Below are 27999 nucleotides of genomic sequence, written 5' to 3'. Positions count from 1 at the left end.
GCGGTGCTGCCCGGCGCGGGGTGCTGGAGGCGGTTCCTCCCCGCGGCGGAGGCGCGCACGGTTGGCCTTGGCCCGGCTCGGCGCGGCCCTTTCTCCCCTCGGCTCCCCACCGCCGTCCCCATGGCGCTGTGCAACGGAGACGCCAAGGTCGGTGCGGGGCTCTGCGCTCGGCTCGGGCCGCTTTGTGCCGGGGGCGGCGGGCACATGGCGCGGCCTGGCCCCGGCTGTGCTCTGGCCCCGCTCGGTATGGCCGGGCCCGGGGCCGGCGGCGGCTCGGGCGGCCCCGCGGCGGTTCCCCGTCGGCTCGGCGGAGCGGGCGGGCGCCGTGCGGAGCGCTGTGGGGCGGCCCGGCTCCAGGCCCGAACAAAGGGCTGCGGGGGCTGCCCGCCGCGGAGCCCCTCGGCCCGGCCCCGGAGCAGCGCCGCGGACTGCCGGAACCGAGCCGCGCGCCGCGGGCGTCCGGTAAACGGCCTGGGGCTGCTCCCCGAGACGGCACCGCGCTGTCGGGCCCGGCCGTTGCGGCCGCCGGAGCCCGGCTGTGCTGGGGCCGCGTTGGAGCCGGGGGTTTCCTGCCCGCTGTGGGGTTTCCTGAGCGGGAGGCAGGCGCTTCTGTGCCGCGCGTCGAGAGAAAGAGGAGGACGCGTCCCTCCGGCCGCTTAATTCTCGTACCACAGGGGAGCGATTAATCTCTCGTAAGACCTGTGCTGGCTTGGGAGCGCCGGAGCGAGCTCCTGGCTGCGGCTCGTTGCGGTGCCGGCTGTGCTGCGGCCTCGTGGGGCCGTGATGGAGGTCCGTGGGTGTGCGGGCACTGCCTGCTCCCTGCTAACGCGGAGTGGGCTGCGGGGCTCTGCTTACCGCCCTGTGTGGGGACGCGGGGGGATGAGGCGGGCTGCGTCCTTCACCGGGCGCCTGATGGGGGGACCCATGCTGGTGCTGGTCGAGGAGCTGACGTTATTCTTACAGAACCAAGGCTGTGTCTTCTAATGCTGAGCACCAACAGCAGCGCCTTTTCCTCCCAGGGAATAGGGATGATAGAACTGCAGCAGTGGGCCGGCCACTGCTCTGGGGTTTATTGGGTTATTTGGTTCTCCAGGTGTGGGTGGCAGTAGGAACGTTTCATGTCTGGTGTGGTCTTCAGCAGGAGGCTCGTGACTCAGTATAGCTCGATATAGCGTTTTTCCCTCCGTTTATCTCTTAGGAAGTGTAAGTTCTGCTCTGTTGCCCCAGCCCTGCTCTCCCACGATGTCGGAGCAGATGCAGCTGTGTGCTGTGCACAGCCCCTGCACCACCTTGCTTGCTCGTCTAACCAGGGTTAACAGGCTTTCTCCCAGCTAGCCATTTCTAGGGATTTGTTTTGGAGACAGACCAGGAGAAGACAAGGAACTCTGGTTATAACCCTGCTGAGGGGAAAAGAGCTCTGGTCAGAAACCAGAGTTGCTTACCAGGACAGTGCTGCCCACCAGGCTCCATGTGCCCCATTCCTATAGCAGCTGGGCTCCTCCTCGGCATTCTCCTTGCACGCACATGGTATGCACGTGTGTAAGGTGAACTGGCGTGTTGGCTGCATGTTAACAGCATCCACTTCATTTTTGATGCCACTAAATGGAGTTTCTCATGTTAAATTTAGATTCCAAATCTTGGATCTGTGCCTTCAAGTAAATAAAGCCAGATCCCGGCCTGGCTTTCTGCCTTGTGAGCCACACCGATGGAGCAGCACTCCTGGTGTGGGTGCAGTTGCCTGTGAAGGTGCTTCTCCCCCATTGCTGCACACGCCGTGCTGTACCTCGTGCAGGAGTCGGGCAGCTGGCATCCAGAGGAGCTGTGAGGCCTTCATCCCAGGCACAAAGAGATCTTCCTCAATATGCTGCTCTTGCTGCAGAGAGCTGAGCGGTTTCAGGCAAAGCACAGGCCTGCTTGCCATAGAACCACAGTGTGACTGGGTCGGTAGGGACCTTAAAGATAAAGGCTCTGTCCCTGCAGCGTGCTCTGAAGCCATATGGTTCAAGGTTTTTCATTAAAACTTAGCTCTGGAAAGGGTTGTGTTTGCCACAAGATGGAAAGAATAAGGACGGCGGCTGTTAGTACAGGAGCTGTTAATGTATGACCTGCTAGGTGGGCATGCCTAGCAGCACTTTGGAGCAGTGGCTTGCCCCAACCTTTGCTTGAGCAGGAGCCCCTCGTACTGCCTGGCTCAATGCTGAGAAGTCATTAAGAGCTTCTCATCAGTTATCAGCTGAAGGAAAGAAATTAATAGCGACTCTAACCTGGATTTAGGCTTTTGAGGGATTTAGTACTGCTTGTTTACATCCTTTAATTTAGATGGACAAAACGTTTCCTAGTTGCTGTGAGCTTTGGAAGTTCCCAGGGTGCTCGCTGTCCCCTGTTGGCCCAGGGCAGCTGCCGGTGTGATGTCCCTCAGTGGCTGTGGAAGGCATCTCTAGGGCAGCCTTTGCATTTGGGAGAGCTTCAGAATGTCTGCTAAGGTAGCATTTGCCAAAGTAAAACCCTTCCCAGGTTTTCCTTCATCAAATTACACTGGCAAGGAGACAGTGTAAGTTTTAAGTTAAGGGGAAGAAACCTCGAAGTGAGCGATTTCAGGAGCAACACAGTTTTTTCTGCATGAATTTCCTGGCATCTTAGCATGGTCGAGTTCATGTTCTTCCTCAAAGACCCCTTGGTGAGGGCGTTTCCACAGAGCACTACTTCTCCTTAGAGAAGAAGAAACTCATCCATGTGTTTTCTCACCCTCTGCCAGGTTTGGCTGAAGCTGGCCATCCAGCTCAAGCAGCCCAGTGTGCAGACTGCAGTGACTGCTTGAATGCTGCATTCAGAGTTTGTTTGTTTTTCATAAATTGAAGCAGAAACATTTGTTCTCAATTCCTACTCCTCGCTCCCCCCAGGATGTACTGACAAGTGAAAGCTCACAGTACAAGGTGATGCAATGGGGAAACACATTTTTCTCCTGGCTTTGCACAGTACTGTTTTGCTGGAGGAAAGAGGCACGTGCTCTTCATTATCGTATGGCATGCTGGGCTGCATGCAGAGCTGTAACGTGGCAGAGGCTGGAGCTGTGGTGGTGAACAGGGCATAGTGCTGCTTGTTTGTGGGAGGCTCTCCCATCATGAAGGGGAAAGGCTGATGTAGTTTGCACTGTGCTTGGATTTGGGAATGGGGACGTTGTGGTTGTTGGGAGGGATGTGTTGTGTGAGCATAGCTAGCTCATGGACACGCGGGGCTTTGTAAACTTTGCGGGTTCTTTCATTTACAAGTCTAGCCTTTAGTCTGTATCACCTTTAGTCTGTATCACCTTAGCCAGCAGTTAAAGCGCAGGCCCCCCTAGCAGCCCTGCAGCTGCAAGATGTGTGCCACAAGGCTGCGGTGTCCCACGAAGTGCTGACTGAGCCATGTTCACAGCCAGAGAACACGGGAGGAGAGCTGAAGGACGGGCAGCACCACTACGAGGGAGCTGTGGTCATCCTGGATGCTGGTGCACAGTATGGGAAAGTCATCGACCGCCGGGTGCGTGAGCTCTTCGTCCAGTCCGAGATCTTCCCCCTGGAGACGCCCGCCTTTGCCATCAGGGAGCAGGGCTTTCGGTAGGTGCTGGCAGGGCTGGCTGCCTGCTTGTGCTGTGCTGTGCCTTTCCCTGGGGTCGTGTTGTGCTGTTGGATCCTCAGCCCATCCGCCTGGGTTTCGCTGGGTGAAACCTGGGCAGCGACGTTACTGCTGTCTGTTTGCTCATCATTGCGGTGTTGTAAAATGTCACTTTAATAATTTGTTTGTAAATACAACTCAAGTGGCTGCATTTTAATTATGTATCTGCAGAAAATTAAATGACAGCGCTCTTTAACCTATTAAACCAGGGTACTTATGGTATAATTAGGAAAGAAAACCCAACCTATTTACGATTTGAGTATTGGACAAATTGTCGTAAATGTGCCAAACCATTTCTGGGAAGCAACTGAAAAAAACCTCAGTGGAAGTGCCATGCATTGTTAGCAGCAAGAAAACATCTCAGCTGTGTAGAACTTTGCACAGTTCTTGTTTTATGATGCTTGCCAGAGTGTGCCTCGTTTTGTGTGGGGAAAATAAATAGGCCTGCAAGTCGTCAAGGCCTTGACTTGTCAGGTGAAAATTCGGAGGTGCTCTGGGTGTTTTTGCTCGAGCCACGCAGGAGATAAGGCAGTGCTGTGTTGCAGAACTGTTTTTCTAATCAATGGTAATTAGTGGCTCAATGAGCAATGTGTTTTAGAAAGCCAGATAGGAACTCACTGATCTGTTCTGCAAAATGAACGGAGAACCCAGGAGCTGCTGCACGCATCAGGCAGCCTTTCTGTGAAGGATTTCTTTTGGAAATGTTCTGGAATAGACATTCTGTGTCAGATTTAGTTAATGATTCCCCAACACCCAACTCTTTGGGCAGTGGATGTACCTAACTACCACTTTAAAAAGCATCCCTGCACCTCATTGCTGGCTTCCAGGTGTGGATGGCAATGCTGATGGAGAGGGGCTCAGAGGGGGTTGCAGTAGGAGAGCTTTTTTCTCCCTTTCTGCTCAGAGTTGAAGATTCTGCTTATCCCGATCAGAGCTGTTGGGTTTGTCATTCCAGATAATTGCTCCCTAAATTAGGGCTCTCCACTCAACAGGTTGCTCCTGGAGGCTGAGGCAGTGATCCAGCTTATCAGTCGCGCCCATCAGTCAACAAATGTTGTGTCCCCAGTGCTGGTCAATCATTTGCATCCTGGAGAGCTCTGCAAACACTGAGTTTGGCTGCTTGGTGCCTCTCTGCAGTGACCATTGTAAAGAGGAGCTCATGGTTTTACTGCAGGGTTTTGATGAGGCCCCACGTGCCATGGGAACAGTCTGGTTTCCATATTGCAGCACATGGCATCAAAGATAAAAACTGAGTAGTCCTGGGAGCTGCCCGTGGTCTGTGCTGAGGTCTGAGATAGGCAGAGAGATGGAAAGCACTGTCGAGTTGTTTGCATGTTGCGTTTACAAAGGCATCTCTGCAGCTCCTGCAGCTGCAGCACACCAACACGGGGTGCCTGGTCCTGTAAGGATGTACTGTGCTGTGTCTGGGAGCATTCCTCAGTAAGCTTGGCCACATTTCTGACCTCTGGGACCTGAGGGCTGGGGAGCAATGGGTGCCTTTTATTCCTTGTGTTTTGCTGTGTCCCCTGTAGCTCATTATAAACAGGCTTTCTGAGACCTGCATAGGCTGCTTTGGAATTGGTTTAAGCTAAACCAGAGCAAAGTATGTCTGTACCAGAGCAAGAAGGCACATCACAAATTAGATGGTGGTGCAATGGAACTTTCAAATTTGGCATGCTGTGCTGCAGGAGTGTGAGCACAACTGAGAAGATGCAGGTCACGGCCGGCTCTGGCTTTCTTCCTGCTTCTCTCTCTCATCTTCCAATTCATTTTTTATTTTAAGGGTTCAGATTCGGGAAATCTTTCTGTGTTTGTGAGGTTTTTAATTGGCAAGTAAGAGAAGCAGACTTGAAGCCTGTAATTTTTTTTAACAAGGCAGTAGCTAATTGACTTCTCATTAAAAAACATTTAGTCTGTAGGTGTAGCTAAATTTTCCTTATCCTATATTAATTGGTGCTCCACATGCATGGCTCTTGAGCAAATGCTCTGCGCAGTCATGGGGTGGCTGAGGTGTGTCACCCCGGCTCTCTGCAGCCCAGCTCCTGAGTTGCTCCCAGCCCCTCCTGCACATCCCCAGCAGCACCCCAGCCCTCCCTGCCCCTGTGCCGCTCCAGCCCAGCAGTGCTGCTCTCTCAGCTCCAGAAACTCAGGAGTCTCTTTTTGAACGTGGCTCTCTTCCAGATGGCACAGGCAATGCAGCGTGTGTTTGTGTTGCAACGCTAATGCTCTGTGCTTGATTCTCGCCATCTTGCTTCTCTTGTAGTCAGCATTTGGCTGGGAATGTGAAACGCAGCCCCATTTTAAGCTGGCTTATATTTGACTTTGTTTAACCTGATTAAATACTTCTCTTGTAAACTGTTTTTGCCAGCTGTAGCCTAGCAAACCTAAACTGTCTGCTAGAATATCTGTATTAGAATTTAATTCAGAATATACAGAGTTATGAGCGTTTCAAGGCAATGTTGGGGTTCAAATGGAGTTAATAAATGTGAACTAATTTGATCATCTCTTGTCTGCAGAGCTATCATCATATCTGGAGGACCAAATTCTGTGTATGCTGAAGATGCGCCATGGTTTGACCCAGCAATATTTACAATAGGAAAGCCAGTTCTTGGGATCTGCTATGGCATGCAGGTATGGTGCAGAGAGCTGTTTGCCTGTGGCAGCCTTGCTTCTGCAATTAGCCAGAGTTAACTGCTACAGGACCAGCTTTTCCAAAATAAGCAGTGTCGTATGCCATGAATGCAAACGATATTTTTAAGGTGCTAATTGGTAAACTGAGCATGCTGTGTATCCTCTCTTGGTTCTGCTGTTAGCAGCAGCATAAATGCTTTTCTTCGTGCTTTGCTACTGTGAACCGAGTTCTGCGCTGTTTTTTGTCATAACAAATGCACCCTGGCAGTCATTAACTAATTCCATCTGGTTGGTATTAGAAAACATGTCCATCATAAACAGGTGAATTAGTTTTTCCCTTTGATATTTCAAGTGTAGAGTGTTTCTATCATAGCTCACGAGAGTGCTTTGAAAACCTCACAAACACCGGTGACCCTGCAGTGGTCCAAATGGATCCAAATGGAGTGAAGATACAGGCTAAAGGGACAAAGGACGGGTCAGATGCATGACCTCTGCACGTGCATCCTGTTTTTTCCCGAGGTTAGCAGCATAAAAAGCCTTCAGAGGTGCAGAATATGGCTGGAAAAACTCTTTGAGAAAGGCTGGTAATTATGGAAACAATGCTGGCACTCCCTGCTCTAAAGGGAAATGTGTGTTGTAATAAAGTGGAAGTGCCTTAAAATGTCAAGCAAATTAAAAACCATGTTAGCTGGCCTAAAGCAGGGGCGTTCCTCAAGGCTGACTTTACAGAAATGAATCAGACGTGTGTTAACACACCGCTACTTCTCTAATAAGAGACTGGAATCAGTCTAGCACAGCCAGTAAAATATCAAACTAGATCCACAATAACTTTCCAATCCCTGAAACAACGTAGCTGGGAGGTGAAAATCTAAAGTGCGTGTGCTTATGTTACCAGTTGTATCTGAAGGGAAAGATCTGAGACTTCTCAAGTGTGAAATGCAGGATCCCTCACTCTGCTTTTTGAAGTTGAATTTTAGAAAGAATCGGGTGGAGATTTGTGTTACTCCTACCTGGCAGAGGCGAAGAAGAGTCTCCGTGGTCACAAAAATCAGACTCATGTTTTTGCCTGGTTCTGCAGAGATGATCAGGCAGATCTGAAGAACGTTAAGCCTACGTGAGGGCCCTTCACTAAGGGCTGAATGTCAGGTTTTTGTCTAGCAGCTTATCTGTCTTTGTGGCAATTAGCCTCAGATACTCCACTGCTTTGCAGAGCAATCATTTAGAAGTACACACTGATTTACAGTAGCGAGTATGCGTTATCTTATGCATCTCTGCCCCTTGCCTGCTGCTGTGTATTTCTGTTAGTCATTGTGTGCAGCAGTGGTCCCCAGCTATGCTGACAGAAGGCAGAGGAAGAGAATGAGCCCAGTGCTCATTTGTGGAAAGAATTCTCATTGTTTTGCCAAGTGCTATTTTAAATGAGCATAATCATGAAAATCTGGCTTGCTGTGTGTCCAAGGACTACAGCTATTTTTCAGTCATAGACTGAAGTACAAAGATTAAAGCAGTACTAAATTGTGTCATGCTTTTTTCATGTAACCTTTGTGTTTTGGCAGATGATGAATAAGGTGTTTGGAGGTACGGTGCACAAGAAGAGCGTCAGAGAAGATGGAGTGTTCAACATTACTCTGGATAACACGTGTTCACTGTTCAGGTACGTGGATGCTTTGAGTGAGGAAACAATATTGGGAATGGAATGGAACTGGTCTGGAAACTGGTGACTGAATGAGAGGAAGGGTGTTTTTCAGAAGACAGTGAAATTGCACCCAATCTCTTAGAATATCTAATAAACCATTACAACTGTGTTCATGAGTAGGCAAGTTATGAATTTAAACAAATATTTAGGAATAACTTCTCAGCTGACTTTTGAAATGTAGATATATTTATTTAGAATATTATGTAAACCCTTTTATTTCAAAGTAAAATGTCTTAATTGAGTCACTGTCAAGTACTGCTGCACAAAAGTCTGCGTCAAGCTCTTGTATCTTCCTTGGCAGTGCATTGCTTTATGTTGGCTGGCACCCATCCAGTTTCTGAAAGGTAACAGTACATTTGAAGCCATACTTTTTCTGCCTTCCTTCAAAATTGCTTTGTGATGTTTTATAAAAGCAGAATTAGATTTCTTGGTAGTTTGTCAGCGCCTCCCAAGTTCCTTGCAGTAATCCTAACGGTTTAGTCATGCTCAGAGATGCAACTTTATTGACTTCTTCCCTGTAGAGCTATTGTAGAACCTGATATCTTGCCTAATGTGTAGGGTGCCCAGAATTGTTCTGAAGACATTTGGATTTGATCAAGAAAACTTCACTTAATTAGAGTAAAAAGCAGGAATCCAGATATCCCAACTGGCAGTAAATGGCTGTACATGTCAGAGAGGGAGTATTTCAGTGCTGAGACATTTTAAAAACAGCAAAAAAAACCAACCAAACAACAACAACAAAAAAACCCTCACCCCCAGCAAATAAACAAAACTCTTCTGAGTTCAGATGCGCTCCTCTTTTTGTGATGAGTGCATTGTATGGGAGCTTTGGCAGCTTCCAGGGAAGGAGTCCCAGTCGGAGCTGAGTGCTTCTGGGCTGGAAATCCTGCATGTGTTTAAAAAGGGCCTGGTTGTTTTTGGAGTGCATCCCCAAGGGGAAAGAAAAAAACCCAAGAAACCCCCCACGTTGTGTCTTCAGCACGAGGTAAGGCATTTGGGGATTGGTATTGCAGGTAGCTGAGTTTTTTTTGTGGCTCTGGAAGTGAGAGCGTTGTGAAAACTTGGTGTATGACTTCTGTCACTTCTACACTGCGATGTATGGCACTGTTTAAACCTGGCCACCTTATTATTATTGATTCTAGACTTTAATCTTTGTCTAGGGGCCTTCAGAAGGAAGAACTTGTGCTCCTCACTCATGGGGACAGCGTGGATAAGGTTGCTGATGGATTCAAAGTGGTTGCACAGTCTGGGAACATTATAGCAGGTATTTATTGTAACTGAAATTATTTTCCTGATAGCCTTTGTGAAAAGACTTAAAAGTTACCTGCAGGCTGACAGGGGAAAACTTTGGTTTTTGTCAACTACTCCAAGTACTGAATACCAGGCAGCCTCTGAGGGCCTTTCCTGGTAGATGGAAGATGTGAACAAGTCTTAAGTTTACTCAAACACTTAGTAAGATTTGAAGCTATTCACGTGGCTTAATGAGAATCTTTCATTAAAAAAATAGACAGTTAGCAGTGTTTCACATTGTGCTCTTAAATCAGACCAGTAACAAATGAGAGAAACTCTGGACAGTGTGTGTGTGTGAATTGTATTAATTGACTTTCTGGATTAATGACATTAAAATGGCAACTTCTTTGCTGCTGAAAGAAACGAGGCTCTGGTAACCAGGAGTGTCAGTGGGAAGCATGGATGGCAAATAAGATCAGATTTTCTCAGCTTCTTGGGAGGTTTGCTAATACTGAGGGAGCAGAGATCTGCTGCAAATTCTGATGTGTTACTCATTATTTCTAGAAAATAAATGAATTGCACCTTGTGGTGAATGACTTCCTGGTGAAATTCTGCGATGTTTCAACTTGCCTTTTTTATTTTAACCTTCTGAAAAGAGCGTGCAGTTCTAAAAACAAAGCTCAGTGCTTTGGAGCAGGTGTTCATTTTGCTGTGTGCACATTTCACATCCAGTTGTTTTGCTTTGCTCGTTTCTTTGCACCAATGAAGGTATAGCAAATGAATCTAAGAAGCTGTATGGAGCGCAGTTCCACCCTGAAGTTAGCCTTACAGTGAATGGGAAAATGATCCTGAAGAATTTTCTCTATGATATCGCGGGATGCAGCGGTACCTTCACGGTGGAAAACAGAGAACTTCAATGCATTCAAAATATCAAAGAGAAAGTGGGCTCATCGAAAGTTCTGGTAAGCATCTGGAGCTGAAGTTGAAAGATTTGCTTGCAGAAATCTGAGAAAAACACTCATGCAGTTTGGTGTGGGTAGGTAGAAAAGTGCAGAATTGTCATGATTGGGGTGATACATTAAGCAGGTTTGAGAAAGCTTTTGCCCATTGCACAGTTTGGTTAATGTATTGTTTGACTTCCCAGTGGTGACTTGGAGGAAAATGAGAAATCAGTAGTCTGCTTTCATCCTTGCAGCTGTACCTGTATTAGTAGTTAATGCTTTCTCCCTCAACAGCTCTGCAAGTCTGTTTTTTTTTCTCCTTTTCTTCTTATCCTTAGGTTTTACTCAGTGGTGGTGTGGACTCAACTGTGTGCACTGCTCTCCTGAATCGAGCTTTAAACCGGGATCAGGTGATAGCTGTACATATAGACAATGGGTTTATGCGCAAAAGAGAAAGTCAGTCGGTGGAGGAGGCACTGAAGAAACTTGGGATTCAGGTTAAAGGTACCGCTCAGCTACAGCAAAACTCGTTTAATTGCAGGCATCTTCTGTGGTTTGGTTAAGAGTCCTCCACCGGAGCTTCACTTCTTGTTCTGTATCTCTGTCTTTAGAAACTGAGCTCATTTGGGTGATTGAATGCCATTGGAGCCACAAGTCCTTCCTCAAGGCTTTTTTCCTCCCACTTTATGGCAGTGTGTTGCTTGTGGAGTAGTTTGTTGAGAAGCCATCTTATGACTTCAAGCAAATGGTGAAGGCCAGAGTTTGTTCTACACACATCAGTGCAGGATTTTGTTGTTGTATTATTTTGTCTCAGAGGAATGCTGTGCCTTATTCTTGCATGGCCTGGACTGATAAGTCTGTGCTATGACAAATGAAGGGAATCCCTTTATGGGAAATGCACCTTCTGTCAGTTGTGGAGTTCAGTGCTGGTAAAAGATGCCAGGGAGCCTCCTGGCTGATCTCTGTATTGACGGCCTCTCTCAATTAAGAGGCGTGATGCACCATGAGTAAACAGGGCGTTGTTTTATTTCGGTTGCAGTAAGGCCTTAGCTTAATAACCACCCTGTAACTATTCAAATGGAGCAAGTAGGTTGTGATCTAAGAGGGGAGACAAGAACTGAACTTGTTTCCTAGCCTCATAGTATATAAAAAGTGGCCCTCTAGAGCACGTTGATAAAAGAAATAACGTGTTTTTACAGCAGTTCATTCTTGAGGTATCAAACAGGTCTATTTAGTACATTCGGTGCTTAAGTGACTGCAGTATTCTTAAGATCAATAGTATTTCTTATTCTTTGTAATCTTATGTATAAATCTGTATTGGCTTTACCAACCAACTCCTGTTATTTCATACAGTGGTGAATGCAGCTCATTCTTTCTATAATGGTACAACAACTCTACCAATCTCTGATGAAGACAGAACTCCACGTAAAAGAATTAGCAAGACCTTAAATATGACTACAAGTCCTGAAGAAAAAAGGAAGATTATCGGTGACACATTTGTTAAGGTAATATCTATAATTCTTTTTTTCCTCATGGATTCTAGATACGTTTTCTATCTCAGACTATTTCATTCTGAAGCACTGTGTGCTCAGCAGCACAGTGCTGGGTAAGCTACAGATGACCTAATCCACTGGCAATGGAGACCTTTGAAAACTGAAAAGTTCTCTTTTCCTCTCCATCTTACAGATTGCCAATGAAGTTATCGGAGAAATGAATCTGAAACCTGAAGAGGTTTTTCTTGCTCAGGGTACCCTCAGACCTGATCTCATTGAAAGTGCTTCCCTTGTTGCAAGTGGCAAAGCTGAAGTAATCAAAACTCATCATAATGACACGGAGCTGATTCGAAAGTTAAGAGAAGAGGTAAATGAAAATGTGGATCCTGGTGTGTCCTTCTGGATATCACAGATGAGATGCTGAGTATAAAAGATGAACAACTTATGTTTTGTTGGTATAACTGGCCTGTGTTGATGCATCTCTATGCTTGTGAGGCCCTTTAAGTTCTGTTTTAATGTTGTAACTTATTACACTTCTCTCTGGTTGCTACATTCTCAAAGTAATCAGAATGGCTTCAGTATCGTCCAGCATTGGATATTAGTGAAAATGTCAGCAGATTGAATCCATTCACTTGTCAACAGTGCTGCTCACAGTTGTTACCTGAAAATGATGTCCTTGCTCTTTCTTCTTTTAACGCTTAAACTTATGACCACGTATGAAAGCATAGCCAATACCAAACACCTATAGCAGATGACTGCTGAAAGGCTTTTCAGACAACTTTAGTCTGATCAGCTGGAATTCACGATGTAATGGACCACTTTCTCTTCCCTTTGATGTTCAGAATGAGATACAGTCAGTATGCAATGTTTTCTAATGGCACTGATAGCTCAGATTGTACATGATATGGATTCAAGCAACAGCAGTGATGAGCTTTTAGGTGAAATGACTGTCAGTTCCTGTTGAGAGGCATGACTGCAAGTCGTCTCAGTAGCACTGAACATACTGAACGCTACAGGCGTAGTGTTCTCCTTTGGAAGAGAGTGAGAATGTGGAAAGATTTCTCATCAGAGAGAGTGGCCAGGTACTGGAACAGGGAAGTGGGGGAGTCAAGAATTGTAGAAATGTGGCACTTAGGGACGTGGTTCATCGGTGTGGGTTAATGGTTGGACTAGATGACCTTAGTGGTCTTTTCCAACCTTTATGATTCTGTGGATGCGTTTAAGTGAGTTGAGAACTAGAGGTAGCTCCATCAGGTCCCTCCACGGATCTGTTCTCTGTGCTCTTTCACAGCTTGTGCATCAAGTCAATGGCCTGGTCGGCTGTCTGCCAGCAGTATGCTGGTGGTGCACAATCTGTTTACCATTTGGCAACTTAAGAACCCACAGATCTTTTGGAATATCCTGCTGTGGACACCTGTGGATAAAGACCGGGAGTTTAGAAATGGTACAAATGCAGGAGATTGAACTGGTGACAGAAGACACTCTGAAGATGTGCAGCACAAACCTTGTCCTTTTCACTGTACCCTTGATTGGTTAGGTTAAACAAACCTATTCACAGTTCTATAAGGTATTTACAAAGCTTCTTGATCGGTATGAATTTTGGAAGGCAGTCAGAACCAGGCTGAACTACAGCTGTATTTGCACTGCTTTAGGCCATTGATACTTTTGGCACAAACATTAACTTTGTCTTGTCCCCTCTCCTGTAACTGTTCTGCAAAGCCTACATTCACATGTACTTTTCTTTCCAGTGTTTATGCAAGTGTTGGCAGCTGATGCTGTGAAAAGCAGGCCACTCTGACTGCCATTACCCAAACATTTGAGGCTTTTTGTTTGAATATGTAAGCTAGAGTGCAAATCACTGTGGGCTTCTTTTTGTTTGTTTTTCTTTAAGGGTAAAGTTATAGAACCACTGAAAGACTTCCACAAAGATGAAGTTCGAGTGCTAGGAAGAGAGCTTGGACTTCCCGAAGAGCTGGTTTCAAGGCATCCCTTCCCAGGTACCAGAATCCACGGTGCTTAGTGAAGGGCTGTGTGCAGCATCACTGTTGTTTGGAAGATATTTAACGTGCAGAATAGATTTGTGTTGGACAATAAAACTTACCTCTAAACGCAGAACTGATCTGGTGGATTTCCTGAGGCTTTCATTTAAGCACAGAATTTCTTTCGGCGGAAATGAGTAATTGAGAGCAGCTTGTTATTTCAAGTACTGTGCATAAAATCAGATTTATAATTGAGTTATCATATATCTGTATTTGTTTTTTCTTAATTTTGTAAGCCAAAGCAAGAATTATCAGTGAAGTGCAGCTAAATGCTGTCTAAGCTGTCAAATATATCTAACTTGAAATAATGGCCATTGTCTGCCTGCATTTCTAAGTGGCTGTTGCTGTTTTGAAAATGATTGCGTGGAGAATAACAGCAGCAGTTCTCAACCAGAAAACACCACAATACATAATGTAACAAAGTCCACATCTTTTTAAAAGGGATGTGCTTTTTGTGTTTGCAAAATTGTCCTGCAGGGTGCGTGGTAGTCGCAGTCAGAATGCATAGGCTGTTAATGCACCAGCATTGCGTGAAGTTGAAGACGCTATTCAGATATCTCCAGCAAATACATGTACCTCTGTGTCAAGCAGTTAGCAGGCCAGATACCCTCCAGGGATGTTTTTAAAAACAATGGAGATTCAACTGTATGTTATAACCAGCTCTGCCATCCAGGCTGCCTAGCAAAGGGAAGGAGGAGGTCACTGTTTGCTTTGGCTTGCCATCCAGCATGCTTCATCACTAACTGCTGCTTTACACAACCAGCCAATGGAAAACGTCAGTAATTAGTGCTTAAATGTACTGACCAGAAATGCTGTTCCAGAATAAACTGTTGGCTTATCTCTTTGGCTTGTTTTATTGAGTGTTAAGACAGCGTAAGTGGAGGTGTGATGGCAAAGCATAGTGTACGTAACAACTGCCCTGATGTTCCAGGTGCTGTTGCTTCTTGAGATGAAAGTCAACTTTTCATGTTATTTAACTAGATGTTTTTTCAATGTTGCAGGTCCAGGTCTGGCAATCAGAGTGATATGTGCTGAGGAGCCCTATGTGTGCAAAGACTTCCCTGAAACAAACAACATCTTGAAAATTGTTGCAGATTTTTCTGCAAGTGTTAAGAAGGTAATATAACTGTTAGGTTCTACCATGTGTAGAAGCAGTGTGATCATTCTGCAGCACACTGCTGTGAGGTTTAATTGGTAAAATTTAGAAAAGACCGATTTGTGCTCTTTGGGTATAATGCATTCCAGTCCAACTCACTCAAAGCTGTTTGGCACAGGACAGTAGAATTTTTGAAGCCCTGCCTATGGCAAATGTTGAGTGACTTCTGTAAATTGGAAGCTTATGTACCTTTCGGATAGCAAATAAATACTTCTAGTTAAAATTGGTGGAGATGAGGATTTCGGATGATGATTCAAATCTCTGTGTCAGAAAAAGGATTTTCCCTACTAGGGGTAATTGTAACTTTCTAGGATGGCATGTCCTAACAGCCCCTGAGTGCCTGAACGAGGGCACAAGAGCGAGGAACCAGCACTTGCTGGATGTCCAACACAGAATCCTGAAGTGATTAGTCAATGATATTTAAGCTCTCAATCCTTGAACTGCTGGGTCCTGGTTTCTGTGAGCTCTCAAACTGAGATGCAGGGGGCTGAAAAGCTGCCAGTAGAGAGCAGCAGTAAGTCCCAAGTTCAGAACAACTTCCAGAGCTTTTTTGAAAGAACACTGAAGGAAAAGCATCCATAAGTGCTCTTCTTGAAAGCATGTTGTATTGCAGTGTAAGGTAACACGGTATTGCTTTGTTCTGTGTCTGAAATAAACAACAGGCATGAAAAAATCAGCTCTGGGAGTGAGAATGAAAGCAGAAAAGCAGTTTCATCTATGATCTTGGGAGGGCTTCAACTTAAAATGCGTACAGTTGCTTTTACTGAAGCTTAGTTGTTAAGGGAAAGCTGTTTTGTAAACAATTCCCAAGGGTAAATGTGGACTAAATTTAGCAACCAGCTACTTGATTTTATTTGTGCTGTATAAGTTCTGTCTGAATGTTTGAGGGCTTTATTTAGTTAAAAGTTATTTTTTCTGCATCATTGCACAGCCACATACTTTGTTGCAAAGGGTTAAAGCATGCACGACTGAAGAAGACCAGGAGAAACTGATGCAGATTACAAGCCTACATTCACTGAATGCCTTCTTGTTACCCATCAAAACTGTGGGAGTGCAGGTAAATGAATTCATTCCAGGAATATTCTTAAAGCTGCTTCCTAGCAGTTGGCAGGCTGCTAGGAAGTGTAAGAATTGCTACCGTGATGTTGATTTTTCTTTTTCTAGAGTTCTTATCAACTTCAAAAGGCTGTGATGCCTATGTCATGTGTCAGCTCTGGTAGTGTGCAGGTGTCGAGAGATCTGAATAGACACGCTGCTAAATGCCAGGTGTCGTATTTGAGGATGTCATTAAGGTTGAATAGTGCTGGTCGCTTGCACAGGCAATTTCTTCTGATGTTTATAGCCTTATAGATCCCTGTTGTACTCCTATTGCTCCTTTTGAGGCTGAGCAGTCTTTCTTTGCATTATCAGTATTGAATTGCACCTTTAATTTTATTACTGGCTGCTTAATCTTGCATGTCTCTTCTGTAAGTCCCTGCAGTCAGCTTTTGTTATTACTTGCAATAGCAATATCATCAGCAGACTTCTGTACTTCATCACAAGCCTTCCTCAGACCGTGCTCTCAGAATATCAGTGTGTAATCAAGTCCCTGTGTTCTGGTCACCTTATGAATTCTGGACCCTTTCATTTTATGTGCTCTTGCTAGTTCACAAGAGCCCTGCCTCACTGTGCTGTTTTCTCCATTTACTTGATATCTCTGAGCATTCTGATTTTGACAGGTTTGTGTCTGCTGAACATTGACACGAAGGATGGTCCTGTGTCTTAGATGGAAAAGCAGTGTGAAATATTTTGGTAGTGAGATCCATATTCCATTAATTTCTAGGGTGACTGCCGCTCGTACAGCTACGTGTGTGGGATCTCCAGTAAGGATGCCCCACACTGGGAGTCCCTCATGTTTCTCGCCAGGCTCATACCACGCATGTGCCACAACATCAACAGGTAAGTGTTCTCTGCTCAGTACCAAACTGCTTTTATTTCCGATAATTCATGTATGGAAGCTTAGTGCCCCTCTTGAGTCTATGATGTAACTGCTTAGGAACATATGTGTCTTATATGGAGGTTACAAATAATAAATCCAAGCTTGGGTTTATTTCTGGAAACACCAACTTGAAGTAATGGATAGTTTATCTCCTCATTTCAAGCACTCAATTAGACGACTTCCAATGTAACTAAAGAATTCTGAGTCTGTTGAAGAGCTGTGGTGGCATGTGGGATCGTGCTTTGTGTCAAGAAGGGGATTTACACGAGACTGCCAGCCGTAGTGCTGCAAGGAAGAGTTCCAAAGATGGGTGGTTTTATCTTAATTGAGGTCTCTTGTGAATATGTATTTTCTTGTGAAGTTGCTCAGAGATTAAGTCAGTTCTGGAAAATACGTGTCCTTCTTGCTCAGCTGTAGACTTGTGACAAAGCTGCTTATAACTGCTTATAGCAAAACTTAATTTTGTCACTTAAGTGACACCCATTGAAAGAGCTACTGTGCTTGGGAGAGAGATCGTGGATTACAAGATATTCCTCTAAACTTTGTGCAGAGCAAATAAAAGAAGGCCTGGGCTCAGGGTGGTGCATGCAACTTCCAAGTGTGTGCTGGATTTACAGCGTTGCTGTCTTTAAGCAGCTCTGGATTTAATACCCCCTTCCTGAATATACCACCCCCCAGGAGTTCTGCCATACCAGTGTGTGTTTCTCAGAACTCTGGGTTGGTGTTGATGGGGAGCTGGGGAAGCAGCAGCTGGAGGAGTGCACTGGGAGCAGTGGGTGTCTGCCCAGCTATGCCTGCAGCCTTCTACTGCAAACAAAGCTCGGGTACTTCCTGCTTTGGGTTTTAGACGAGTGTTCTTACTTTGTATCTACGAACTCAATAACTTGTGTGCATGCATGATACATAGTAAATCCTGCTGTGAGGCCAGCTGGACAATACTGCTTTTTGTTCTGCAGCGCATATAATGGTGAGATTAAAAAGATAAAGCTGATGTGATTGGTTTGAATTCAGGAGATACTTTATTACAAATGCAGTGTAATAGATTTGTAAACAGCAGTGTTAGTGCCCTGATTTGACAACACAGCTATTCCTTAACAAATGAGGTTTCCGGTCAATGATATGGTACAGTATCCCTTACTGTACTTACTGCACTGTTTCTAATGGGACTGAAGATTTTAAGCACATAAGTAGCTTTCTTAGAATCATCTTAACTTTTACTGACATCAAAGTAAAATTGAAAAAGAAAGTCTTCTGTAATACGACTGATGGGTAAATGGGTACATCTGACTTGCAAAGCTAGCATGCATGTTGCCTTTATTGAATATATCTGTTAATATATCCATTAAATTATAACAAGTTCTAGTTGGTGGCTAAGGAGTGAAACCAAATATTCAGTATTTTTCTGGTTCAGTTATCTTCTCTGCAGTGCTAAAGATGTAGTCTTTAGGCAGTCTGTTACATTCCGCTTCCAGAAAACGTGTTTTCCTACCGTCTGGTTTGTTTTCCAGGGTTGTGTATGTGTTTGGTCCACCAGTCAAAGAGCCTCCCACTGATGTCACACCCACGTTCCTGACAACAGGAGTCCTCAGCACTTTACGTCAAGCTGATTTTGAGGCTCACAATATTCTCAGGGAGTCTGGTAGGTATTTAGCCGTGTCCCATAGATGAGGCTGTTGTTTCAAGATCCCCATGCACCCATCCCTATGGGTGTGGTTACGTGATGGCACAGTCACTCTATGGGCTTCTTGAATATGTCCAAAATGTATTGCTGACTGGGATGACAGGCTGGTGCCTCTTCTTAACGGGCTGGAGGTGGAGAGCTGAAAGGCAGGAACTGCTGGGCTTTCTGCTAGCAGAATTAGTGGTAGGGTTGCAGCTTTTTCATTCTTCGTATGGCAGCAGGAGAAAAACTTCACAGCTGAGTGCTGCTGCCTCATCTGCTGCCTGTTGTCACACATGGAACTGTGCCTGGGACCCTTCTTCTGGTAGGGCTGGGGTGGGACGCACTGCACAGCTCAGAGGCCTGATACTTTGCTGCAGTGTGAGCTCCTACAAGAGCCACTGTTAGCGAGCAGAAAGCCAAATTACTTCTTGCTGATGATCCCAATTATCAGTATTTGCCTGAAGCAGATGAACTGTGTAAAGAGACTTGGTGTGGTTTTGAAATCATGTTTTGTTATGCAAAGAAGGGAGCTAACTGTTAAATCACCCTACCCTGGCATTTGGTGTTATCTAGATTTCATTGCTAATGGCTGAAAGTATCTCAAAAGGTAAGTTTCTTTAATTACTCTTTCTGAGAATCACTCTTTATTACACTTAATGGTGGAACAGACAAAATTGAATGCTTACGTTTTGTGGGTAGGAAAGAGATCTTAAATTGCAACTACAGTCAGTTGCAATGTTAACAGATTATCTAGTTCTGTTCTGCATGCCTGCAAGCCTTGAAGATTATTTCAAGTGGCAATTTGAGTAGTTTTTGTGTATGCACCACTAATTACATAATTGGATAATCAGTGTGATCTTCTGAGGCGTGGTGGTGAAGAAGCCCTAGTGTTTCTTTCCATGTTAGTGGAGGAATCACATTTGAAATATGCGTAGGGAATCCTGTAGAACTTCAGTACTTTTTAATCAAATTGAAGCACTTTGTGCTGCTGTTTTCCTGAAGGTTATGCCGGAAAAATTAGCCAGATGCCAATAATCCTGACCCCACTGCATTTTGATCGGGACCCGCTGCAGAAACAGCCATCCTGCCAGAGGTCTGTGGTTATCCGAACGTTCATTACAAGCGACTTCATGACTGGGATTGCAGCAACTCCTGGTAATGAGGTTCCAGAAGAGGTAATATGGCCGTTCAGGTTCCTTTTCAGAGCTTGTGTTGTAGGTGATTTGTTTCAACTTTCTTTTCTCTTTCTTGATTCTATGGTTTTTTTTTCCTGCTCTTGGTTAGGAACAATGTAGTGTCGTGTTGCTTTGGGAAAAAAACAGTGACAAAGAGAAGCTGACAGTGGTTTGCAATGGGAATGACAGACTTGGAAGTTTTCCAGTCAAAATACCAGAGATTTTGAAGCTTTTGCCTGCATCAGTCATAGGAAATGTCCTGCCTTCTGGAATTGCTTTGCTTCCCCCTTTTTATTTTACTGGAAGCTGCTGCTTAACATCTCAAAAGGTGCAGTTTCCAGGTTAGGTCACTGGAAGATGTTTCAAGCACTTTTTCTAGGAAGCTTCATCAATGTCCAGCCTTGAGTGCTTTGTCTCTGATGGAGCTGCCATTAATTGATTCCTCTGGAGAACAACTCATTGGAACATCTTTCCATTAGATGCTTCTTTCTGCTATTTTTTAACCTTCAGAGCTCCCTTTTTTTGTTTGAGAAGTTCATCATTCCAATCAGGCTGCTGCTTTCTGTTTGATTGTGGGTCAGCTGGAGATGCTGGTCTGAGATGTCTGCAAATGATTGACAGCAGAGCAGAACAGCACATAGTAAAACATAACCTCCAAAAAACCGTTTTGAAGCTGAAGATATGCTGCCTTAAGGGAAGTATGCAGCAATTGCTGCTCAGTTCTGTTATCAGTGCCAGAAATCAGCAGGTTCCAAGTACAGCTGCAAATATTGTGAAGCTGGGAGTTTTCCTTTGTTGTTTTTATTTCTTAATTGGTAGTAATGTGCTAACAGCTGTAGGATTTTTCTCTCCCGTTTATAGAGCAGTATATGAACAGTGTTCTCCTTTTATAACCTTTTCTTAGGATAGTTTTCATCGTGTCTGTTTTACATGCATTTTACAACTCCACTTATTTCCCCCCCCCCATAGGTTGTATTAAAAATGGTGGCAGAGATAAAGAAGATCCCTGGCATTTCTCGGGTGATGTATGACTTGACATCAAAGCCACCAGGAACTACGGAGTGGGAGTAAATAACTTTTTTTTATTGAAGTACTGTGTGCAGTCTAAATCATATCAGAAACCATTCCCAGTGTTGACATGCAGTACTGTGAAAGAGAGACTGGAGCTGCTACATCCCATCTGACTCCTCTCCTGGAGCACAGAGCGGCGGTTATGAGCAGTGCAGGGATAACAGAGTGGGGCTGAGGATTTGTACGGGTAAATGATGGCGGCGGCGTTGCCTGTGTGCAGACAGATTCCTATTGCTTTGGCCTTTGTCTTACTGATTCTTCCCATTTCCACGTGTTCCGGTTGTTAACTGTCATTTCAACGTGTCTTTGGTTTTGTACACTGTGTAAAAAGAGACAGCTTATTTACTTCTACCAAAAGCATTGTTACAGCCTAAAAATGTAAAATGAATTATTTGTGACCAACTGCTTTTGAACAAATTTATTATAAATAAATATTTTGCCAAATGGAGTAGTGGGTACTGCTGAGTTGTGGAATTAACGTGTATCTGTTGTGTGCTGTTAGGCCTGTTCTAGATGGTTTGATGTATTAGCCCATGGCAATGACATTGAGTCCCAAAAGAGCAATGCTGAGGTATTATGAGATGACCTTCTGCCTGCCTGCCTGTCTGTCCTCTCTCCCTCTTGCATCTCCTGGTAGGTGTGTTGGTTGGTCAGAGGCATGTTCCCATCACACATGTACTGTGTGTGTGGAGATGTCACGTCACTGTGAGGTGTCTGTGTGTTTTGGGGGCCTCGGAGAGGAGTAAAAGCAGGAGTGCAGCTCTAAAAGCTGTGGCACCAGAGCTCTGGGATGTCCGAATCCTGGTTCTGGTCTCCGACCCTTATGCAATAGTCCCTTCACAGCCTGCTGCTGCCCGTGTGCTTGCGTTATACTTGATGACAGTTTTTCTTCACATTTGCTTTCATAGGATTATTATTTTTTGTATGTAATGTACTTAGCTTGACTTTTAAAATCCTTATAGTCAGTAGTGTGGAGTCACAATATCGGAGTGACTTACCCAACCAATATAGATTATTTCCATCATGTGTACTCTGCTATTTCTGTAGTTAAGCAATAATTTAAGGGGTACCTTGGGCACCTGTGCTTTTCTGATCTATCAAGGCAGAGCCGTTTCCATCCACCTGAGAGTGCTGAGCATGTCCTGTAGCTGCTGCCTGGAGAGGTGCAGGCTCTGTAGCAGCTCTGACCTGAGCAGCTTGCTGGGTACCTCTGCCCGTGGAACTGCTGCTGTGTGCTCCCAATCAGCCCTGCCACCCGTTTGCTGCAGCTGAATGGAAGGCAACTGTTCAAGTTCTATGGGTGCAAAACAGTTGTTCTCAGCTGTTCAGGAGCATGGGGTATTTTGTGGCTGTGGCTACTTATATTTCCACTTACACGGATTGATGAACTGGAATAATGGTTGAAAGTGTACTGTTTTGTTTGGTTGCGCATCGTGTGTTCCTATCGTTTCTGCATTTACTGCCTACGCATTCTGAAAATTGATTTAACTCCAGCTTACAGGACATGGCTAACGTGTCAACTTCTGATTTTTGCCTGTATCCCTGAGCAACTGCGTTTCCTCTGGAGGTGGTGTGCAGCAGCCCCTGTTCTGAGGCCACTCCTGCAGGTGGCCATGATCTGCCTTGTGCCTCGTATGGGGCTTGGGTGAGCAGATCCTAACTGCTGTGCATCTCAGCTGCCTCCTTCCAAGCTGGTGTAGTACTTGTAACTGCACCCATCGTGGCCTCGGTGAGCTTTTTGCTATGTGAATGAAGTTATTCCTGTTAACACACATGCTCTTTTATTACTGGGCTGTGATCTGTACAAGCTGGTGATCAGATCGCTGTGTATCAGTGGTTGCTGTGGCAGAATCTGTTACTATGGCATGGGTTCTGTTAAAAGCAAACTTAAATTTTTAGTGCATCGCATTTCAAACAGAAGCTCCCTAAAAAAACTGACAGCCTTAGAGTACATTTTAATCTGAAAGATCTGAGGATAGTTTTTGTTATTGCATTAGGTAAATGGTGAGATGGCAATTAAATCTCCCTGGTGTGCTGCAGAAGTACTTCAGCCTCTCAGTGCTATAGCAGTTGCTTGTTATAAGTAGGCTTGCTCTTGTGCCACTACTACATTGTCAGTTACCTTGACAGCAAATAGGCAAAACAGAAGTAGTTACTAAAAAGTAGGGAATATTGAGCATCTCTTAAACCTCAAACCTCCCCAGTTTTGAGTGAGACTCTCTTAGCTGGTCTCCTGTAAATGAATGTGCAGTGTGGTTACAATGCAGCTGGCAAGGTGTGGGTGACAGTGGCCATGATGTGCATCAGGGCTGGTGTGTCGGTGCCTCGTGATGTGTCCCCAGCACACCAGGATGGGAATCTTGTGTTTGCTGTGTGCTGTGGCCTGGGAAGTGCTTCTGTGAGTTCCACCTGAGCTGGAGGTGTAACGTATTCCTGCATACTGTGTGTATGCTGAAGTTGGACGTACGCTTTGAACATCTAATCATGCTGGTTGCTTTCATGTCTGTGAAATGGAGCTTGGCAGCAATTCCTGTGCTCTTTTAGGAACCTTCTTGTTTGTTTGTTTGTTTGTTTTTAAGCCAGAAAGGTGAATATTGAAATGTTTAGGCATAAACTATTGCACTATAATTGAAAGGTCTTATGGAAATGAAATTTTTGATCTTTAAGTATCTTCCCCTGTTGACACCTGTGCCATGCATTGTAGAAGTGGGATGTTCTTAGGAAGGTCAGTGGTGTTATCCCAGCAGTTCTGTGTGTATAGGACAGTCAGAAGTGGAGAGAAACATAAATACTCTGTTCACTTTCTTGAGAACCTCTATTTAGCACATAGTTTACAATCTAATACCTGTAGCTGCCCTGTACAGTTGTTCACCTCAAGTCTTCAGTAAAACATGTCAGCAGTTAGAGGAATTTGTACTGGGGGCATTCCCCATCATTCTCAATTTTTAACATTTTTTCTGCTTGTGAAATGATAAAGTACTGTGAGCCTTAATTTTTATCCACAAATAAAAATATTATGTTTGAACACCGGTGTGATGTATTTCTAGGGCTGTTCGTGGCCCATCCCTTCTGCGCTGCAGCCCTGTTGTGTGGGCGAGGTGGTGTCCCATGGCTGTCCCTTCTGTGTCCCCGTGGGGTGAGGGCAGCTCTGTGCTGCTGCCTTCTGCTTGTGTTGGTGCTAGGGTGGAGGTAACTCATTCCCAAGATGCATGGGATTTGAGGCTGCGTGTCGTTTCCTGCCCTAAAAAGAAAAAGGCAGTTGAGGAAATAAAGCAGTGCAGGCTGTGGCTGTGCCCTTCTCTGCAGGTGTGTGGATGTGTGCTGTTGTTTATCTGAGCCAGATGTCCGAGCTGTACTCCAGCACCCACAGTCCCAGTGGGAGCACTGCTGGGCTGTGCCTGCTGCTGCTGTGGGGCTCGGGGAGCTGCCACCCCTGGGCTGCCGCTGCACTGCAGCCTGTTGGGCCGCACTGCACCTTGTGGCCGATTTCAGTGTGATGCAGGCCATGAAGCCACTTGGCTAACACACAGACATGAGGAAAACCACATGGGAAGGAGCTTGCTGCCTGTGGCCCTCTGCAGGATTGCTCTGGGAGGCCCTGAAGGATGCTTGGGCTGTGCTGTGTGCGTCACCCACAGATGTGCTACCGCCTGTGAGGGCTGAGCACCACATCCGGCCTCAGCCCAGGTCACCATTGGGGCCTGCTGTGGTGGTGCTGTGCCCTGCGGACGGGGATCCGGCACTGGGCCCGAGCTGAGCACTTCCAGGCCCTGTGTGGCGGCTGAGTCGGGCTACACATTCAGGACACTTCTGTGCTCCATGGAGCCCCTTTTTTAGTGCTTATTGCCACGGTGATGTGATGGGGACAGGCCAAAGCACGAGGATCAGGTCTACAACGCGGCTTTGGGGTGTGGGCCTACATTGCAGAGCTGTGCCTCACGGCTGTGGGGCCCAGGCCCCCCCCGCCACCACACAGACTTCAAGCACGTCCCGGGAGCATAAAGGCTGCTCACCAAGGAGTTGAACACTCAAAGCCTTGCAGGATGAGGAGCTCATGGCCCTGTGTACGTTAGGAGCTGGGCTGCCCTTTGCTTCAGGGGCTGTCCCGGTTCTGGTGATGCATTCCTTAATTGCCGGCTGCTCCTGGTGCTCAGTGATCCCGCTTGAGGACTGTCAGGTGAAAAAGGCATTAACATCACCTGCATTCCTTTGTGCTTGGGTGTGATTTTTGGCTCTGGGCTGACTGCTAAAAATTCCACAAGAAGATAAAAGACTGCAGGGAGCTGCTTCCTCATCAGGTTAATTGCGGCAGATGGACTCACTGAGAGAAGAGTGTCGGTGCTGGATGTGTGCAGCATGCAACCGTACCAGGTGAGTGATGAACAACAGTGTCCGTTAGCCTCTGCTGCCTCTAATTGTGCTAATTGCACTGCCTTTGGCCCACGTGTGACAGTCTGTGCTAATCACAGAAGCATTGAGGCTGAAAAGAACCTTTAATTCCCCAACCCCGGCCCACCCCCATCTGCCCACGGCCCACATCCCTGAGTGCCACATCTCCACGTTCCTGAGTACCTCTAGGGACTGTCACCCCACCACTGCCTGTGCCAATGCCCAAACTGGTCCTTAGACAAGGGATATTTCCTAATATCCAACCTGAAAGATGTACCTCTAATATAGTATTAAGACTCAAAGTTGGCTATACAGCTCTTTCTGGGCCTGCAATAGGCAGCACAAACAGGAATTCTCTGAAATGTCTGCCTTGCTCTTTAGAGCACTGGGGACAATCTGGGCTGGGGATGCTGTGCCCCCGGGCGAGGCGCAGGGTCTGCTGAACTGCTGCAGGTTGCACAGGAGAGGCACTCAACCAATTAAGCACCCTGATGAATCTTTCCCTGATGAGGTTCTAATTACCTTAGGTAGAGGATAGGGTGAAGAGAGATTGCTGTTAGCCCTAAAGGCTATCACTTAGGCTTTTGCTAATTGGATCCTGCATTTGAAAATTACTTGGCTCCTATGAGATGAAATCTATATGTTACTTAGCTATCGCTTACAGATATTTTCCAGCTCAACATGTACCTCCTCAAGGCTTTTCTGCTAAAAACCTCTATACAGGACCTTGCAGTAAGTGCTGCCCGTGTGTCCTACTTGGAATATCCCTGCATGCAGACAGGTTCTAGGGACATGCACCTAGCTGGAGAGTGTGGGGGAATGCTGATAGAGAGCGTAGTGTGGGGTCTGAAACGCAGGGATTCATTTTAAGAGAATTTTAAGTGGATGAATTTAAAGCAAATTTTGCTGAGACTGCTGGAGAATTGGTAGATCAGAATTTGCATCCTGTGTTTTGGAATGAGGCAGAAGAGATCTCTTGTGAGGGGACGTGCAGGTGGGGCTGAGCAGCCCAGGCTGGCACAGAACGGTTCAAGAGATACAAAAAGCAAAACAAAAAGAAAAACACTTCTAAATGCAAACTGTGTGGAGTGCATTAATTCACCATGGAAACCTAATGCTCTTCTAAGCAGAAAGCATCTATTGGAGGCTGTTAGAAATGATTCTCTTATTTACATCTGAAAAGTACTAGGGTTGAGTAAAGTGGTGTCTGAGCCAGAGGAAAATGCAGGCTGGGTGTTTGGGAAATAATATTCTCTGACAGAGCGGTGATGCAGTGGCACAGCTGCCCAGGGAGCGGGGGGTCACCGTCCCAGGAGCTGCTCCAGAACTGCAGGGAAGTGGCACTGAGGGCCGTGGGCAGGTGGGGGGCGCTGGGGTTGGGTTGGAGATCTTGGAGGTCTTTTCCAGCCTTCACAACTCTTTAAAATTGCTGTCATGCACCTGCCAGGTGGACAAGGGGTGTTAGGGGGATGTTCTGCTTTCAGACCAGCTGCACATTGCTTGTTTCTACTGGCCATCCTGCATCCCAGCAATGGGACCACTTGTTTCACCGATGAATGCCTGGGCCTTGCTGCACTGCAGCCCATGCCAGGCTAACACCTGTGCAGCTCAGTGCTGGGCACGCAGCACCCGTGGTGTTAATCTGTGTCAGAGTGACTGTGTGATGCTGGCACGGGGGGGCTCACCCAGCTCAGCTCCCAGTGCCCATCAATGTTTAATGGCAGCCAGGCAGCTTGGCTTGCAGGCAAGTGATCCTGCTGCATGTTTTATAGGGTGAGCGGGCAGCTCCAGTGGCATTACTGACTCATGGCACGTGGTGGGACGTGCACTGTCACAGGTCTGCTGTGAGACAAACAATGCTCCGTTAGGGAGGAACAAATAGAGAGCAGGTGCTTTAATGTGGTTAGCTCTGTGGTGACTGATCCCTGCTCAGGGCCTTTGTTTGGGAACAACTGCGTGGTGCTGTGGTTGGGTGAGTGGTGAGCACAAAAAGCTGGGTGAGCTCACCGTGTGTTATGCAAACATTTCACAGCTTTGTTTTGCTCTTCATAGAATCTGATATAGAATCACAGAATGGTTTGAGTTGGAAGGGACCTCTGATGACCATCAGCCCAACCCCCTGCGATGCACAGGGACACCCACAGCCCCGTCAGGTGCTCAGAGCCCCATCCTCTGACCACGGGTGTCTGTAGGGACAGGGCACCCATCCCTCTGAGTAAAGCCTGATTTTGGTAGGCAGCTCCCAGGTGGAAGAACTTGGGCAATCATATGAAGCATGAAGGACACCTGTGAAAGGAGCACATAGCTGCCTGAGTGGCTCAGGGCTGGCTTAGAGGCTCCTGGAGCTGCTAGAAACCTTCTCCCTTTTGGGAAGTGCTATGAAATGTACTGACATGTGGGATAGCATTGTAGAATTGCAACGTGTTTAACATCCTAAGTGCCCTTAGAGTGCTTTCGGGCTCCCTCTTTCTCCAAACACAGGGCTGGTCGTGCTCCTGAGTGCCTGGTGTGGTTTGTTCCACAGCCGCTTATTTCAAGGCAGAAGGAAGCATGTTCAGCTCGAGCATACCTTCCTGACCAGATCTTCCTCAAGCACCACTCTCTCCACAGACAAACCAATTGGTGAGAGCCCCAGCTTTGCTCTCCTCTGCAGGGCAGCCATGGCTGCGTGGATGGAGATGAGGACCATGCTGCGTCGTGCAGCCCATGGCCTCAGCAGTGTGCCTTTCAGCCCCTGCAGGACGCCATACAGATGTTTCCATGCAGAGGTCGCAGCTCCCCTTTCGGGTTAAGCTCTGCGGCCACGTATCTAATTACGGCTCTGAGCTGGCAGAGGGTTATAGAAGGCGGACGGTGCGTGCCGCAAATCAGTTTAAATGATTT

At 46.2% G+C, this 27999-nt stretch overlaps 1 protein-coding gene across 2 annotated transcripts; it reads left to right on the top strand.

The window, feature by feature from the left end:
- The first annotated feature begins 5 nt into the window (after positions 1–5).
- GMPS (guanine monophosphate synthase) lies at positions 6–23752 on the top strand. Of its 2 annotated transcripts, none has more exon segments than NM_001006556.1 (16): positions 6–147; positions 3415–3596; positions 6171–6285; positions 7842–7939; positions 9142–9245; positions 9980–10173; positions 10491–10656; positions 11506–11657; positions 11839–12012; positions 13537–13642; positions 14686–14801; positions 15772–15897; positions 16663–16778; positions 18327–18457; positions 19484–19656; positions 20626–21173. In NM_001006556.1, coding segments are annotated over 16 exon segments (2082 nt in total). In that variant the 5' UTR covers positions 6–120; the 3' UTR covers positions 20728–21173.
- Positions 23753–27999: the final 4247 nt, after the last annotated feature.

Source organism: Gallus gallus, chromosome 9, assembly GCF_016699485.2.
Source record: "Gallus gallus isolate bGalGal1 chromosome 9, bGalGal1.mat.broiler.GRCg7b, whole genome shotgun sequence".
Lineage (NCBI taxonomy): Eukaryota > Metazoa > Chordata > Aves > Galliformes > Phasianidae > Gallus > Gallus gallus.
This window is presented reverse-complemented; position numbering and strand designations above follow the sequence as displayed.

Excerpts from the sequence above, each read along its gene's own strand:
- GMPS (XM_040705590.2), top strand. Across the intron at positions 7,940-9,141 it reads AACACGTGTTCACTGTTCAG|GGGCCTTCAGAAGGAAGAAC; the intron begins GTACGTGGATGC and ends ATCTTTGTCTAG. Across the intron at positions 9,246-9,979 it reads GTCTGGGAACATTATAGCAG|GTATAGCAAATGAATCTAAG; the intron begins GTATTTATTGTA and ends GCACCAATGAAG.